At 37.8% G+C, this 15,870-nt stretch overlaps 1 protein-coding gene across 2 annotated transcripts; it reads left to right on the top strand.

The window, feature by feature from the left end:
• Window positions 1-4,946: 4,946 nt before the first annotated feature.
• Window positions 4,947-15,156, top strand: LOC109081209 (LIM/homeobox protein Lhx3-like). Of its 2 annotated transcripts, none has more exons than XM_042761318.1 (6): window positions 4,947-5,467; window positions 10,237-10,408; window positions 10,507-10,709; window positions 12,218-12,369; window positions 13,167-13,338; window positions 13,998-15,156. In XM_042761318.1, exons 1-6 carry the CDS (start codon window positions 5,398-5,400, stop codon window positions 14,423-14,425), a joined length of 1,197 nt encoding a protein of 398 aa, XP_042617252.1. In that variant the 5' UTR covers window positions 4,947-5,397; the 3' UTR covers window positions 14,426-15,156. The 2 variants fall into 2 exon arrangements, with proteins under 2 accessions (XP_042617252.1, XP_042617251.1); XM_042761317.1 differs by lacking the exon at window positions 4,947-5,467 and adding an exon at window positions 7,988-8,445.
• The last annotated feature ends 714 nt before the right edge of the window (window positions 15,157-15,870 follow it).

Here is a 15,870-nt window from a genome sequence, read left to right as displayed (position 1 = left end):
TCCGTCCAGATCCACCACGGCCTGCTGACCCTCTGAATGGTCAGCCCACTCAGGCGGCGGTTGGGCAGTCAGGAACGCGCGGACGAGAGCGGTTGGACAGTTTAGACAGCTGCTCTAGAAGCCATTGCTTGCCAATGAAACCGCCAGATGGACACACTTTCAGAACAATGACAGTTTACAACGCTAGCGGATATAGCCAGACATACAGCCGCGGGTCAGCAACAAAGCCTTGAAATGTCCTGCTCAGACTGGGACACCACTTTTGAATGTCTAGTAAGAAAGTCATCTTCTCTTCCTCTTAAATAAGAAACACCCCCCCATCCAATATCCCCGAATGTCCATGTTCCAGTCTGGCTGGTGTTCCCTCAGACGGCAACAGGCTGAGTATCCTGGGATCAGCACTACATTGAGTAACCAAGCCTGTTTAATGAGGCGTGTGATTGGTGCCCTCCTTCCACGCACAAGACACTCCATTCAGATGCGTGATTGATTATGACAGACACACAATGGAGAGCTGGTGTCAGGACCAGCAGGCTCAACCTCTGACCACCAGACTCCAGCACACACACACGCCGCTTGTTTACATCCATCCGAACGCATGCATATGTGCAAGGACTTATGCATACAGGAAAATAACATGTGTGAACTGGTCATTTATGTCAACTCAGTAGTTTAATACTACGTTCTCTGTTTGATTTGCACAAATATTGAAGTTTCATGTTATATACTGAAAAATATTTGTTGGAGAAACTATTTTCACTCAGAAATTGCAGGTAAATTTGACAAATTATTACAAAGAGACATTAAATTTTGGAGTAGAAAACTGAATTAGTATGTAGGATTTACATTAAAACAATTTTTACTTGCTATAGGTTATACAAATAATCACAAAGAAAGTAACACATTGAATTTAATGTGACATTTTAAATAGAAAGAATTAAATAATATTTTCTTGTAAAGCATACTCCAATAATCTTATTTACAACTCCAACAAATATATATATATAGTTTATATTGAAAGAATTAAATAATATTTTCTTGTAAAGCATACTCCAATAATCTTATTTACTTGTTAGTGTGGTTGTTGTTGTACGTTGTTGTTGTTGGTGTGTTTTGTTTGTTTTTTACAGGGTTACTGTTATTAAACTCTTATGCTCTTGTTAAATTTTTTGTCTTTTACTCCAAATACAATACTCAGTGCAATTACCAGTGGCAAAAAGGTGGCCTTAAAGGATAGTTCACAACCAAAAATGATGGAAATTTTGATGTTTATCTGCTTAACCCCCAGGGCTTCAAAGTTGTAGGTGACTTTGTTTCTTCAGTAGAACACAAACGAAGATTTTTAACACAAACCGTTGCAGTCTATCAGTCTTATAATGGAAGTGAATGGGAATCACGACTAAAACATACAATTTAACTAAAAAAACATACACAAACAAAACCAAATTAAACCCTGCGGCTCGTGATGATACATTGATCTATAAAGACACAAAATGGAGAGTCTGTGCAAGAAACTGAACAGTATTTATATAGTTTTTTACCTCTGATTTACACAATGTCCAAACTGTTTGAATTGTCCTGAGCCTCAGCAGCAGTTATTTGAGGCATCTTCTTCTTCTTCTTGCTTTATGGCGGATTGCAAACTTATAAGTGCATTACCGCCACCTATCTCTCAAATGGACCATTGACACTCTATCTACAATCTCAATCAGGAGTGTCAATGGTCCACTTGAGACCATGGTCCATTCTTCATAATATCTTTTTTGTGTTCAACAGAAGAAATAAACAAGATTTGGAACAGCGTAAGGGTGAATAAATAATGACAGAATTTAATTTTTGTTGTGGAAATATCAATTTTTTTTAATTTTTGATTGAGTTTTAGTTTTTTGTGTATGTTTTATTAAGTTTGAGTTTAACTTTTTTTGTTTTAAAGAAGGTTTAAGGAATATTTAAGTGTACAGTGACTAATACGCACACAGCACTAATTACAGTCAGGGTTTTTCTGGAGATTGTTAGTTTATAGTTCTTACCGTCACTGTGTTTCTGTGTACATTCGGTTTTTTTCTGGATTTTGTTTGGTGTCTATTTCATAACTATCCTTCAATCAGTACCCATATGCAGTAATGTGCCGTTTACGTATGCAACGAAGCTCCACGCCTCACTTTGAATTTACAGAGCAAATCAGGCTTTTTTTTGGGAATTTAGTTTTAGTAAAGTAAAGGAATCATATTTCAGATCTGCCTTTCAATACTCACAGGTCATCATTACAGATTTTTAACTTGATTTGTAGCCTGTGTTTCCAGGCACCTGCTGTTTTATATCCACCCCACTGGCACATTCATTTTCAGCACTATGATATGATGATGCATTTTAAAATATTAGCAGATTTAGAATAGATAATATCTTGGACAGAATTTAAGACTTACAACAACGCTAGCTGAGAGAGAGTGTGTGTTATGAGGAGGCAAGAGATGCTGAAGGATTCCAGGTTGCCATCTTTATGTATGCGAGTGGATTTAGTTTATATTGCTCGTAAACCCAGCATGACTGAATAACTGTGTGATTGCTGCCTGTGGTATGAAGGATTCACTCTGGCACTAAATTCCTGGCCTTGCTTTTAAAGGAATAGTCCACCAAAAATGAAAATCACCCACAGGCCATATAAGATGTAGATTGTTTTTTTGTTGTTGTTGTTATGGTTGTTTTTTCCTTGTTTTTTTTTTATTTATTTTTTTAGTTTTTATAAGATTTGGAGAAATGCAGCATTACATCATTTGCTTTCCAATGGATCCCCTGCAGTGAATGGGTGCCGTCAGAATGAGAGTCCAAACAGCTGATAAAAACATCGCAATAATCCACCAGCAATCCACACGTGTCCAGTCCATCAGTGAACATCTTGTGAAGCCAAAAGCTGCATGTTTGTAAGAACGAATCCATCATTAAGACATTTTAACTTTAAATCAGGGGTCTCCAAACTCATTCCTGGCTGGTGTCCTGCGGAGTTTAGCTCCAACTTGCCTCAACACAACTTCCTGGAAGTTTCTAGCATGACTGGTAAGACCTCATTAGCTGGTTCAGGTGTGTTTAATTAGTGTTGGAGCTAAACTCTGCAGAACACGGCCCTCTTTGGAGACCCCTGTTTTATTTTGTTGCTTCTGTTTTAAAATTGTTGATTCTTGTTAATGTTTATTATATATTATTATGTTTTATAAATGTTTTTGGTTTTTTTAGCTTTTTTGGGATGTTTGATCTTTGCAGATTTCTCTCCCGATTCAGACTAGACCACGGAGGAAGTGTTATAATGGATTATGGACTTGTTTTTAGCAATGGTTTGAAATTAAGAACAACTTGATGGATTTGTTTCTTACAAGCATGCAGCTTTTGGCTTCACAAGACATTAATTGATGGACTGGAGTGGGGTGGATTACTTGTCGATTATTGTGATGTTTTTATCATCTCATTCTGACGGCACCCATTCACTGCAGAGGATCCAATGGTGAGCAAGTGATGCAATGCTACATTTCTCCAAATCTTATAAATGGAATGGAGTTATTAATATACAATCTTGTATTGCATGTTGGGTGGGGTTATTTTCAACAAATTTGATTTTTGGTGTGAATTAGTATTTTTGGGTTGAGTATCGGATTTTAAAGATGATCGGTGGTATGTATTTGGTTTTTTTTGGTATGTGTTTGGTTATCTTTCATCTGGTCCTGTTCCTCCAGATGACTCTATCTCCCAACGGTCCTCACAGAGAGACTATTGATGTTCACAGCCCTTAAATGCACAATCATTTTAAGAGCTGGACATTCCACTCCAGAATAATATATAGTTTTGATCTGCTATGTGCTCCTCACAACACAAGGATCTTCAAGTGTCTCTCACTGAGCTCAGAGGATGTGCTGTTTCCTGCATGTGTGCGACGAGCTGAAGCTCTGCCACCAGGCCACGTACGCTGGAGCAAATGCCACAGAGCTCTATTAAAGCCTAATTGAAATGGCCCTATAAGTGAGCCCCAGGTGCATTAACACTTTAACAATTTACTGAAATCAAGTGAAAGGAGAGGCACAGCACATACAGAATAGCTGAGATGCTCAGACTTGGTAGAGACGGACTAAGGGAGTGTATTAATAGGGTACATTTGAGTTTATGTGTGTGTGTGTGTGTGTGTGTGTGTGTGTGTGTGTGTGTGTGTGTGTTGCAAGTGACATGTTTTCAGAGGATGTCTATACTGTGTGTGTGTGTGTGTGTGTGTGTGTGTGGTGGGTCATAGATGCCACCAAAAGACAATTAAAAAAGTGACCAACTGATCATTTAATATTACATGATCAACTAAAGCATCATTGCTTCCAGTGTTATGCTAATGTTATACCATTATTGTCTGATCTGATGTCTGATATGACCATTTAAAATAAATGTGAATTTGATCTGTATTACAGAAACTGATCTCTCATAAACAGATATTTTTACATGTATGTCTTCTCATGTGGTAGCCTACCCTTTTTTTGCGTTTCTCAATAATATTTATAAAAATGGCCAACTTGTTATTTATGTATTTATCCATTCATTCATTCTTATTTATATTTTATTTTTTTATGTCATTTTGCTTTACATTTGAATAATTTAGTACAATCTTAATTAGAAAGACGGACAAGACAGTTGTAGGAATTCATTTTTGCTTTTAATTTTAAAGACAGGAATCATTGTTGAAACAAATTTAAGTAGACAGACAGACAGACAAATAGATAGATAGTTCGAAATTTACTCATCAAAATTTGACCTTCCAAGAACGTGACAGGAACCCTTTTTTTCATAATCTTATAAGAACTTCAATAGAACGCTCTTTAATTATAATTCTTTTTTGTCCTAGCCTTAAATTAACGTCCCTGAATCGTCACTGGAAACAAAAATTGTTTTCTGCCTGTCCGCCGTGGTGCGTGATGGTCCCGAGATGTTTTTATCCTCAGTCAGTCTCTGGCCGTCAGATGGACACGTTCCGTTTGAGATGCTCGGGAGGAACGTTTGATTCGGACACACGAGTGGAGGCGGGGTGGATGGGGGCGTCGGTCGGTGAGTTCACGCCTCTGTATGAACTCCTTCAGCACCACGGACAGAGACACACACACACATATATACACAGAGCCGTGACGCGTTCCGATCCTGCGCTTTTGTGATGCTAAACAACCGCAGGTCATCAGGATTCCTCCTCCCTCAGACATCCAGAACAACACAGCGACTCAATCTAGACATTTGAAAAGTTGTAAAGCCTCGAAACACCGAGGGACCGTGCACTATCAGTGCATTAATTTGTTGGGCTGCTCATTTTTCCACTGCTTTTAACCAGTCATAGATTGTTTTTCGTTTTCCTTTACCATAAATATTTTCATTTTCGTCATAATGTTGTTAGAACATCCAGGATCAAGCTGTCAAAATGCTGGAAATTACAACAGATACAACTCGAGTCAAGGTAAGAGGGCTATTTCTCTACAGCATTTTAACGCAGATTCCGTTGGGCTGTTTTACATGGATATTGTTTGGAAAATGTACAAGCTCCCAATGAGCTGTGACACGTCATTTAAAAACACAAGAGCAACAATCCGCCTGTAAATAATTACAAAATAAACTATTAAAGCCTGTAATATTTATGATAAACGCGCAATAGATGGCCTGTTTGAGTGGAAATTGTAATTGCATTTTATCCCTGACTCAAACAGAGAAATGTTTGTGTCTTCATATACACTAAAAAGTGTAGCCTATTTTAACATATAACTTAATAAGTACAGCCAATGTCACTGGGGATCCTATTTAAGACCTTTTAAGAATTTTATTACCGGCTTCATTAAATGCCAGTGCATTTAACAAGCCTTAGACCCTGAGCTGAAAAACGTATAAATACAATATTTAACACTTTTTAATGACAAAGAACTGTATCAGCTCAAGAACCCTAAAGCGGTTATGAATGGTTGAACCCTTCTGAAGAGATTTTCTGTTTCTATTTAGAGTACTAGTCATATGCAGAAATGGATTTTGGTGTGCATATGATACGCGATGGTTAGGTCTGGGGGTGTGAGGTAGGTGCGTATTATATGAAGGCCTACGCCAAACTGCGTATCATATGCAAGCAAAAACTGCGTATTATATGCACGTCAAAAATTTGCGTATCACATGCATGCCAAATATAAACAGAAATCGATGCGCATTTTCATCATTCACACACACGTTATATTGATAGTCTTGAAAAAGTTGTCTTTTTCGACAAACTAACGACTGTTTCTGCTCCGAACATTCGCCCGTCGGACGCCGTATGAATTTGTAATGAGCAACATTGTTAGCGCGTGGAACAGATGTAAAGCGCGCGCGGTCACGGTTGTCATGAGAAACCCACGAACGGACCCAGTCTCCATCCACGCGCCCTTTAAACAGACCAGCAGGTATCGGGTTCCCCTCAACAGGTGCAGCACCTGAACCAGACGAGACCCGGTTTAGGGCTGTTGGGGAGTTAAACTTATAGTATAAGACATGTTTATGTGTTTTTTCAACATATTCTATTTTTGAGACAGGAGAGATTTGGAAAGAGGTTTTCTTTAAGAGTGTCAAACACTATTTAACAGTTGTCATGTTACATGAATGTTGATAATTATGTATTACTAAGGTTACAATACGTAGCCTAAGTATTAGCTGCTCTTCAAAGTACTTACACGGTAACTAAAGTTGTTATTTATTTATTATTTATTTATTATATTTATTTATTATTTATTTATGTTACTCGCTAAATCATGTACATCATTACAGTAGTCAAGCTTCAAGTCTGTTGTACAGGTAAATTTCAGAGATTAATATATAAATGGTCCACTTCCAGGTCTGATATATAAGCAGCAAAATTATCACTGTAATATATTACTGTGACTTTTTTATATTAATAATAATAATAACGATAAATAAATAAAATGAAATAGAAATAGAAATGATGCCGCCATAGCTGTAGTGGTGTTAAAATTATGTGGTCAAAAATACTTTTTTCCGCCCCGCCTTCAGTCGCGAGATTATGTTACATCAAAGATGAATAGGTCAATATGACAAAAATGATGAAGCTGGAAGTAAGGAGGAACACTGCAGTACCTTTCGCCGATATATGTGCTTTATAAAGTGTGGAAATCCAGGCAAATGTGGCATTGATTTAGAGTTTATCATGCGGCGGCCGCAGTGGCACTAAAGCTGATTTCCCCAGACACAGCAGATCAGTGTCAGTAACATTCATCTGGAGCTTGAGCAGCTCGATCAGGATTTCACACAACTGTCCTCTCTTCCCTACAGCAAACAGCTGTCTGAACCAAATCAGTGTAGAGAAACCGAATGATCTGGATTTAGTTCACAGTTTATGTGCATCTCAAAAGGACACGATTCATGTTCCGCTTTGAAGAAGCAAAAGCCTTGCGGCAAACTACAGGTTGATATAAAGTGAATTGTTTAGAAGCATATATTTCTGTTGTTTGTGTTCACATCAGGTGAAATACTTTCTGTAATAATTCATTCGTTTTGACACTTGCATTAGGCCTATTTTAAGTTTAGTATCTGTTTGCATCAGTCAAAAGTAGATGCAGTTGAGAATAAAGAAGAAGAAGAAGAAAAACGATGCTAAGCGTATAAATTGTTTTATTTAAATGACGCGGATTTCATCATGTAATGTCTATTGAAAATAATCCAGACACTATATTAACTTTGATGTGTAACATTTATGAATGCATTTTCACGTTGCATGCATTATAAATGTGTCACAACGCATTTTGGTCTTTCTGGTGCATTCTTTATAAATTGCTGTTGTAGTGGCTTTATATGCTTTACGCACCGCTGCAGGGTGTATTTTGAATACTTAAGGTCCATATCAAGATGGGGATTTGCCAGATGCACATGTTCATGTGTTGGACACACACCTGCTTTTAGGAAACACAGTCGCCATCATTCACAACTAATTGCTGCTCATCATGGGAACAGTTGAAGGCATCATATGACACATTTATGGCGTACAGCGTGAAAAACATTTGTATATAGAAATTAGATTAGGTCTCTAACATAAAACTACTAAAAGGACTGTGTGGACGTTAGCACAGAAACTCCGTGAGGCTGCTGCTGCTGGTCTTGTCCAGGTGATGTTCTTCTGTTTTATCAGTCACCAGAGTAACGGGGCGGCGTTTCTATTGTGCATCAATTGCCACAAGACGCAGAAAGTCGCGGCGCGATGGGTCTGTCTCTGACACGCGCGCGTCTTCTGTCAGCTCTGCGCTGCGTATAACGCTCAGATAGTTATTATCGCACGCGTTTTGTCATTCTTTATCGGAATAATGAAAATGGAGCAGAATAAAGCCCGGGATTCGCCGAAAGAGCCGTCCTCTCATCACACGGAGATGCTCTTGGCTTTACTCGCGCAGAGAGAGGAGTTACGGAAAGGTACAGCCGACATCAGAGCACGGAGTCTTGCAGTTGTATGTTTGATTTCACTTCAAATTTTAAAAAAAGCACCCCAGTATTAGTCCATTCTTGCGTGAGCTGCACATTTGCTGAAAGCTTATCATTTAATTATCCTTACATAAAAACAAAAAGAATGCAGTTTAGAACTCTTCTTTTTAATGCTCTTTGTGTTTAATAGATGTAACTGTGCATTTGATTTGAAAACGTGAAATAGATTTATTTCTCAACAGAATTCATATTTCTCCTGCATGTGAAACGCTTTTCGTGCCGCTCTAATATTTTGGATTGGGAATGATTGTGTTTCTGTGGGATTAAATCACAACAACATACAGTATGTCCGCGTCTTCCTGATTCCTCAAATTTTTCTTTTTGGCTTTGACGCGCATGAATGATTTTAAGGTGCAAAATCGATGTTTGATTTGTTCTTGATGGAAAGTCCTTGGTGTACAAATACATTACAATGAGTGTTTCCCCGATACAGTCCGCCTTTCCGAGTGAAGGCTGCAGGGGGACGGAAACTATATTTGAACGAAAAAGTGGAGGTTTCTGTCCTTTATAGACTAAAGATTAGAGCTGTTGGCAGATTGAATAATTGATAGGTACTTGTGCACCTGTTCATGACGTGTGTGTTGATGTCAGAGTAGCAGCTACACGCCAGATAAAACGCGCTGCGGCCTTACTGTATTGTTATTATGGCTAACAAGAAAATCTCGAGGAGTGAGTGGTTAGTGGTTTCATTTCATTTTAATCTGAATATGACCAGATATGATACAGTAAAAAAAAAAAAAAAAAAAAAAAAAAAAATTATAATAATAATAATAATAAAAATATGTGTTTTCTGGATATATATGCCAGTTAGCTATATGGTTACAGAGAGCTGTTATTAAAGGACACGCACAGAGCTCAAGACTTGCTTATTAACATGACCTCATGAAACTGCTGTCTTGGAGACAAAAAAATTTTAATAATAATATTAAATGTGTTGTATTTATTGTTATATTTATTCATGCTGTTGATTTTATTTTACGTGCTTTATGTATCTGTGAACTAAAAAGGTAGATGCTTTTTATTCGTTTTTTTTATTTATTTTTTATACAAAGACAGACTTTAGATTTACATCATAAATACTTCAGCACACAATACTGAATGAACACATTAAAGTGAACGTTCTCAGTTGTACGTTGTTAAAGAGAATGATTACTTTAATAAGAGCTCGTCAGTTTACTGTGACCTTGAGTTGCATTGTGATTTATCATGAGACCGTGCTCATATACTGTAATATTGTATAATTATAATAATAACGCAGTAAATATTTAATTATTATTCATTTAATAACAACAACACAGTAAATATCGAATTATTAATCAAATGATAATTATAATAATATGTATAACGCTAAAATGATCTTTGACACTTATAAAGGTTCTATGTGTCGTTTAATTCCATCTATGTCTTGTCATTTGATCGCTCTTTAGTTTTCTTTTAGTTTTGTGCTATTTGGATACTAAACAGAATAATGATAATTTCCAAGTGAAGGCTAAGATGATTTTTTAATGTTTTATTTTATTTTATTTTTTATTATTATTATTATTATTATTATTATTATTATTATTATTATTATTTTAATTGCATGAAAAGGAAGGTACAGCCATATGGTGTTGGGAATGAATTATGTTTTTTTTTTTTCTTGTTATTGGGGGAAAAAGGTTCATGATGCTCTGACAATAGCCTATTTGATGTTAACCGCTTTCTTGTATTTTCTACTTGCAGATATTCCTGTCTGCGCGGGCTGTAACCAGCACATCGTGGATCGTTTTATCCTGAAGGTTTTAGATCGACACTGGCACAGCAAATGTCTGAAATGCAACGACTGTCAGTCTCAGCTGGCCGACAAATGCTTTAGTCGAGGCGACAGTGTCTACTGCAAAGACGACTTCTTTAAGTGAGTCCTTCGTGTTTTAGCATATATATAGTTTCATATCGTTCACACCCACGCTTCGGGTGCCATCTGACAGGTGTTTGCCTGTATTCTGCCCCCAGGAGATTCGGAACCAAGTGCGCCGCGTGTCAGCAGGGCATCCCGCCGACACAGGTGGTCCGGAGGGCGCAGGATTTCGTGTATCACCTGCACTGCTTCGCCTGTATCGTCTGTAAGAGGCAGCTGGCCACAGGTGACGAGTATTACCTGATGGAGGACAGTCGACTGGTGTGTAAAGCCGATTATGAGACCGCCAAACAGAGAGGTACATGCACATGCGATATCATTGTTTATTCAGCAGAAGTTTTTTTTTTGTTTTCTTTTTTTAGAACGTGTTTGTTTTTAAAAGAGAAAACATAGAGGAATTAGTTCAAACGCTGTTTTGTTGGAGCAAGCGCAGTTCCCAAAGCCTTAATTGTTTTACTTCTTTTATTCGATGACCTAACATTGATTGGCCGCTTTCAACTCTGAGCTTAATCTCGCTGGTCATGGGCTCGTCCATAAACATTTGACCCGGCTCAGGTAATTGCGAACTCGCCAGCCTCCAAATCGATAAGTGCCAACGCCGTGCAGAAGCGTTCTAGTGAGCGCTGGACACAGGCACTAGAGCTGATCTATGGAGTCAGAGAGACACAATCTGCATCCGGGGCGATTTTCAGCCAGATTCAGCGCTTTAATGCTGCACAAATCAGACTGCCTAGTGATTTATTTGGAAATTAAGTTTGGAAAAGCCCTTAGTGTCATCCACTGAGTAGATGAACTCACGTTATACCCCACGTCACTGGATATGTGCATTCAGAGCGTTCAATAAAGGTGTTTCAGTCGAATAGAATAGAATAGAATAGTTTGGATTGGATTGGATTGGATTGGATTGGAATAGAATAGAATAGACATTTTAAAATAAAGTCTCCTAAAGGGAGTTGCCGCAGAACAATTTTTATTCCTCAAAAAAAAACATTTTAGTGAACAGTTCTTAAAAAGTTTTCCTTTTTCCCTAGTGTCAAAAGAGAGAGACTATTTCTTAATCTGAATAATCTAAAAACCTTCTACAGATAAAGAACCTTCTGTGCAATGGAAGCTTTTGTTCAAAGTTTCTTCATGGAACCATCGCTGATAAAAAAAAAAAAAAAAATAAAAATAAAAAAAAAAAACCTTTTTAGGCCTGAAGAGTAGAAAAAAACCATTTAGAATAGAATAGAATAGAATAGAATAGAATAGAATAGAATAGAATAGAAAAACGTGCATAAATCTCGAAATAAGAATAAATTCTAATGTCTAATCTGATATAAATTCGTTTTGTTAAATGAAAACGTTTCTTATATTACAGAGACGGAACGGTCGTTGTGAATTATTTAGGAACGGGGTCTGGAAGAGACCCTGAGCGTCATTCATGGAGCAGATAAACTTACACTGAATAACTGCATTCTAAATGTTTAATACGGGCCTTCAGTGCCTTCACTTCACCGGCGCTCCGATTAGAACAGAATATATAGACAAATAGAATGCATAAATTGCATTTGTTTTTCATCTTTCGTCCGTCTAAACTAATTAAAATAATAATGATAAACAATCAATTTATAATAATAAATAATAAGTTTAGATATTATTTGAAATGCATTTATCTTTGTTATATAGCTCAGAAAACAGATTAGAATAGAATAGAATAATTTAAGAAGCGTCTTACGCCTTAACGGTGCCGTCTCAGTTAGCATAGTAGAATAATAAATAAATAAATTCGTTTGTTTACATCAAAATATGTTTCTTATATTACAGAGGCGGATTCGACAGCAAAACGCCCGCGCACAACAATCACAGCCAAACAGCTGGAGACGCTGAAGAACGCTTATAATAACTCACCGAAACCCGCGCGACACGTGCGGGAGCAGCTGTCCTCAGAGACCGGCCTCGACATGCGGGTGGTGCAGGTAACATCTACATATATATTACACCTACAGCTCTTTCTCAGTCCATTCAAACCCAGTGCATGAGCGTTGCAGCAGAACTACACGCGCGGTTATCTCACCCTTAAAATGTAACTTACAGTCGTTTGGTATTAAATGTTACCACACGAAACACATTTGTTTAGGTGAACTGACAATGAAGTTGAAATTATGACACTAAATGAAAAATATTTACTAATAATACAAAAGGGGGAAAAACATTTCGCAAATAGTTATAATATTTATATTTATAAATAAATTCAGTTATAATATTCATGCAATATCCACTATGTATTATTCCCTGTTGTATTTTTACAAATGCCTTACTCGTGTCACTATAATCTTTATTGTTTTATGTGTTCAAATGTCATACAATTATTGAATTATACCCTGTTATTTACACTATTATGCACTCGTGTCTTTAGCCTATAACCTTTATTATTTCATGCAGAAGATTTTCTACTATTTTTTTAAAGACAGCGGCTCTACTGACTTGTATGAAGGATTTATTGTAAAAGTCGAACGCAATACGTGTCACTGAATCGTGCAGAAAATGTACAGATTATATTCATGCGTCACACTGAAGATTTTAAGGCTTATTTCCTTTCTGTTTTGATAATTGCGTGCATAAATTTATCCAGTATGTAATTATGTTGCTTAGCTTGTACATGTATTGATGTTAATTAGGCTATATGAAAAACAAATAATAATAACAGAAGAAAAATCGTAAACATTTTTTCTATGATCAGGTTGGTGTGAACCTAACCCGTTTCTCTGCACAGGTCTGGTTTCAGAACAGAAGAGCAAAGGAGAAAAGACTGAAAAAAGATGCAGGCAGACAGAGATGGGGTCAGTACTTCAGAAACATGAAGAGGTCACGCGGGAGCTCCAAATCAGACAAAGACAGCACTCAGGAGGAGGGCATGGACAGCGATGCTGAGGTCTCTTTCACAGGTATGTTTGCACCAAAATAAATGAGTAAATAAATAAAAATAAACTGCACAAATATGACCAGTGTGTGATATAGTATTGAATAAACACTTTAAGATTAGAGTTTTTTTTTGAACAAGGGTTTTATTTATTAACCCTTTTGTTTTTATTAATTATTTTTTAATATTTTTTTTTGTTTTGTCTAGTGTTTTGATGTGTAAGACAGTTCATTTGAATTAAGGCATAGAACTGTTTATTGAGTAATTTTCTGAAAAGCCTGTTTAGAAAATAATTGGGAAAGTGAGAGCTCAGACATATTCTGGTGTCCATCACAAAAAGCAACACTCTTAAAAATAAAGGTTCTAAAAGAAGGTTTTCACAGCAAGAACCATTTTGGGTTCCCAAAGAATCTTTTAGAGATCACTTCTTAAAAGAACCCCCCACACCCCACCCCTTTAGTGTTAAGAACATTTCTATAATCTAAAGAAACTTTTTCAACTTTAAAGAGCCTTTTCTCCAATGGAAGGTTATCATGGATGTCAATGTTTATTCATGGAACCATCAATGCCAATAAAGAACCTTCATTTTTAAGAGTGAATATATGTTGAACATAACTGAATTGTTGTGTTATGAACAATCCACCACTCACATAAATTTTTCCCTTTGCCGTGTTCTATGCACAGACGAGCCGCCCATGTCGGAGCTGGGTCACTCCAACGGCATTTACAGCAGTCTGAGCGAAAGCTCTCCGTCTCTGAGTCGTCAGGGTGGAGGTCATCCGCCCTTCCCGCTGGAGCACGGCTCCATCATCCCCTCGCAGGAGCAGTACCAAGACATCCAGGCCAGCAGCCCCTACAGCCTCCCGCAGTCTCCAGGCTCACTACAGGCTCTTCCCAGACACCAGCCCCTAATCTCCAGCCTGGTCTACCCAGAGTCTGGCCTGCCCATGGTAGGTCAGAGTGGAGGCCAGAACATGACTCCGGGGGTTCGCATGATGGGCGGGGGAAACAGGCCGAGCTCTGATTTGTCCACGGGAAGCAGCGGTGGGTACCCGGACTTCCCTGCGAGCCCGGCGTCCTGGTTGGATGAAGTAGATCATGCCCAGTTCTGATAGTTTTGAAGATGCACATTTGGAAAGAGACCTAGAGCAGATCTCCACTAGTGGGCAGGGATTACAGAGCGGATAAACCTTGTATCTTCTCTATTAATGGCAGAAGTGTTGGAAATCATTTAGCGATGGACCTAAGACTTGAACTGAAAACTCTCGCCAAGGTTTGGGCTTCTGTTTGGTTCTACAAGGACACAACATTGAGAAGAGAGCTTTCACCAACTATTGGAGCTTTTCACCAATTTTTACCATACCTAGACCATCATTTTTAATTATACGATGATGCAAAGATTTTATTTTCCTCTTCAAAATGAGAAAAGTACAACAAGAAAAATGAAATCATCCATCATTGCTGTTACTGATATGTATAAATGTGATATCACCAGTTTTGGTCAAAGTGTATGGTCGATGCCAAATTGTCTATTTACATTATATACCATTTTATCAATGTGGAGTCTTTATTTTTATACAACCTCCTTGGACAATATGATCACAGAGACTTTGTATGTTTCACAACAGGGATAGACAAGTTGTTGTTGTTGTCTCTTTCTATTCAGTAGGAGTTCCTCTATGCATTTGTGTGTTTTCAGACGTGTCTCGTTCACTGCACTGGCCGAGAGGCGCCGTGGCTCCTGTATGTGTTATGTGCAAAAAATGTTTTATGTCTTATTTATTCTCTCTGATGATGGTTAAGTGATAAAGGTCTTTAATAAATTTGTCAGTGAAATCCTCAAGTAGCCATCGCTTCCTGGCAGAGATCTTTTAACGCTGTGGGCTTGTGTTTTTGAATTCCATATTTGCTAAAAGGATGCAGATTTCTGGACCGTTTAGGCTCTCATTGTTCTGCGCGCTCGAAAGACGGAGGAGTGGCCATCTGATCCGGGAAGGTTTCTCCAGTGGCTTGTTGCAATGAGAGGGTTAGAACGGGCTTGGATTTTTATTTATTTTTTTTTTTTTTTTTTTTAAAGATTAATCACATCGATCTTATATCAGGGCAAAGACAATGGACCAGGATCTAGCGAATCGCCGGTCTGGCTTGTGACCAAAGGCATATCAAGAGCTCAATGCCTCTTTAGCAGAGAAATTCGATGCGGACGCCGCTGCAACACGTCGATCTGGAGATAAGCGTGCAGTGTTGACCCAACGGGACAGACATATTCAATCCAGCTTGTTCGGTTTGTTTACTATTTCAAAGTTCGAGTCAATTACACAGATGAAATTCTGTGAGAGGCTGTTTGTATTTTAGTAGAGATAACGGTGCAGCGAACGATGTACCCCAAATGAGAATGACAAATAACAGTATGTTTGTTTATTTTACTTTTAAAAGTAATTCTATGTAATTCTAAGTATAACTCCCTAAAAAGGAATTAATTATGTTATGGAAAGTAATGCGTTACGTTACTTGCGGTACTTTAGCGTTACTTTTTAAACATGAGCAGGGCTTGATT

Source organism: Cyprinus carpio, chromosome A7 (genome assembly GCF_018340385.1).
Source record: "Cyprinus carpio isolate SPL01 chromosome A7, ASM1834038v1, whole genome shotgun sequence".
In the NCBI taxonomy this organism is placed as follows: domain Eukaryota; kingdom Metazoa; phylum Chordata; class Actinopteri; order Cypriniformes; family Cyprinidae; genus Cyprinus; species Cyprinus carpio.
The sequence above is the reverse complement of the archived record's forward strand: the minus strand, read 5'-3'. Positions and strand labels throughout refer to the sequence as shown.

What these genes read in the sequence shown, in the direction of transcription:
- LOC109081209 (XM_042761317.1), top strand. Translation starts at nt 8,340, where the DNA reads ATGAAAATGGAGCAGAATAAAGCCCGGGATTCGCCGAAAGAGCCGTCC. An exon ending in TGAGACCGCCAAACAGAGAG is followed by an intron (nt 10,710 to 12,217) that starts GTACATGCACAT and finishes CTTATATTACAG; the next exon opens with AGGCGGATTCGACAGCAAAA. An exon ending in TGCTGAGGTCTCTTTCACAG is followed by an intron (nt 13,339 to 13,997) that starts GTATGTTTGCAC and finishes TTCTATGCACAG; the next exon opens with ACGAGCCGCCCATGTCGGAG.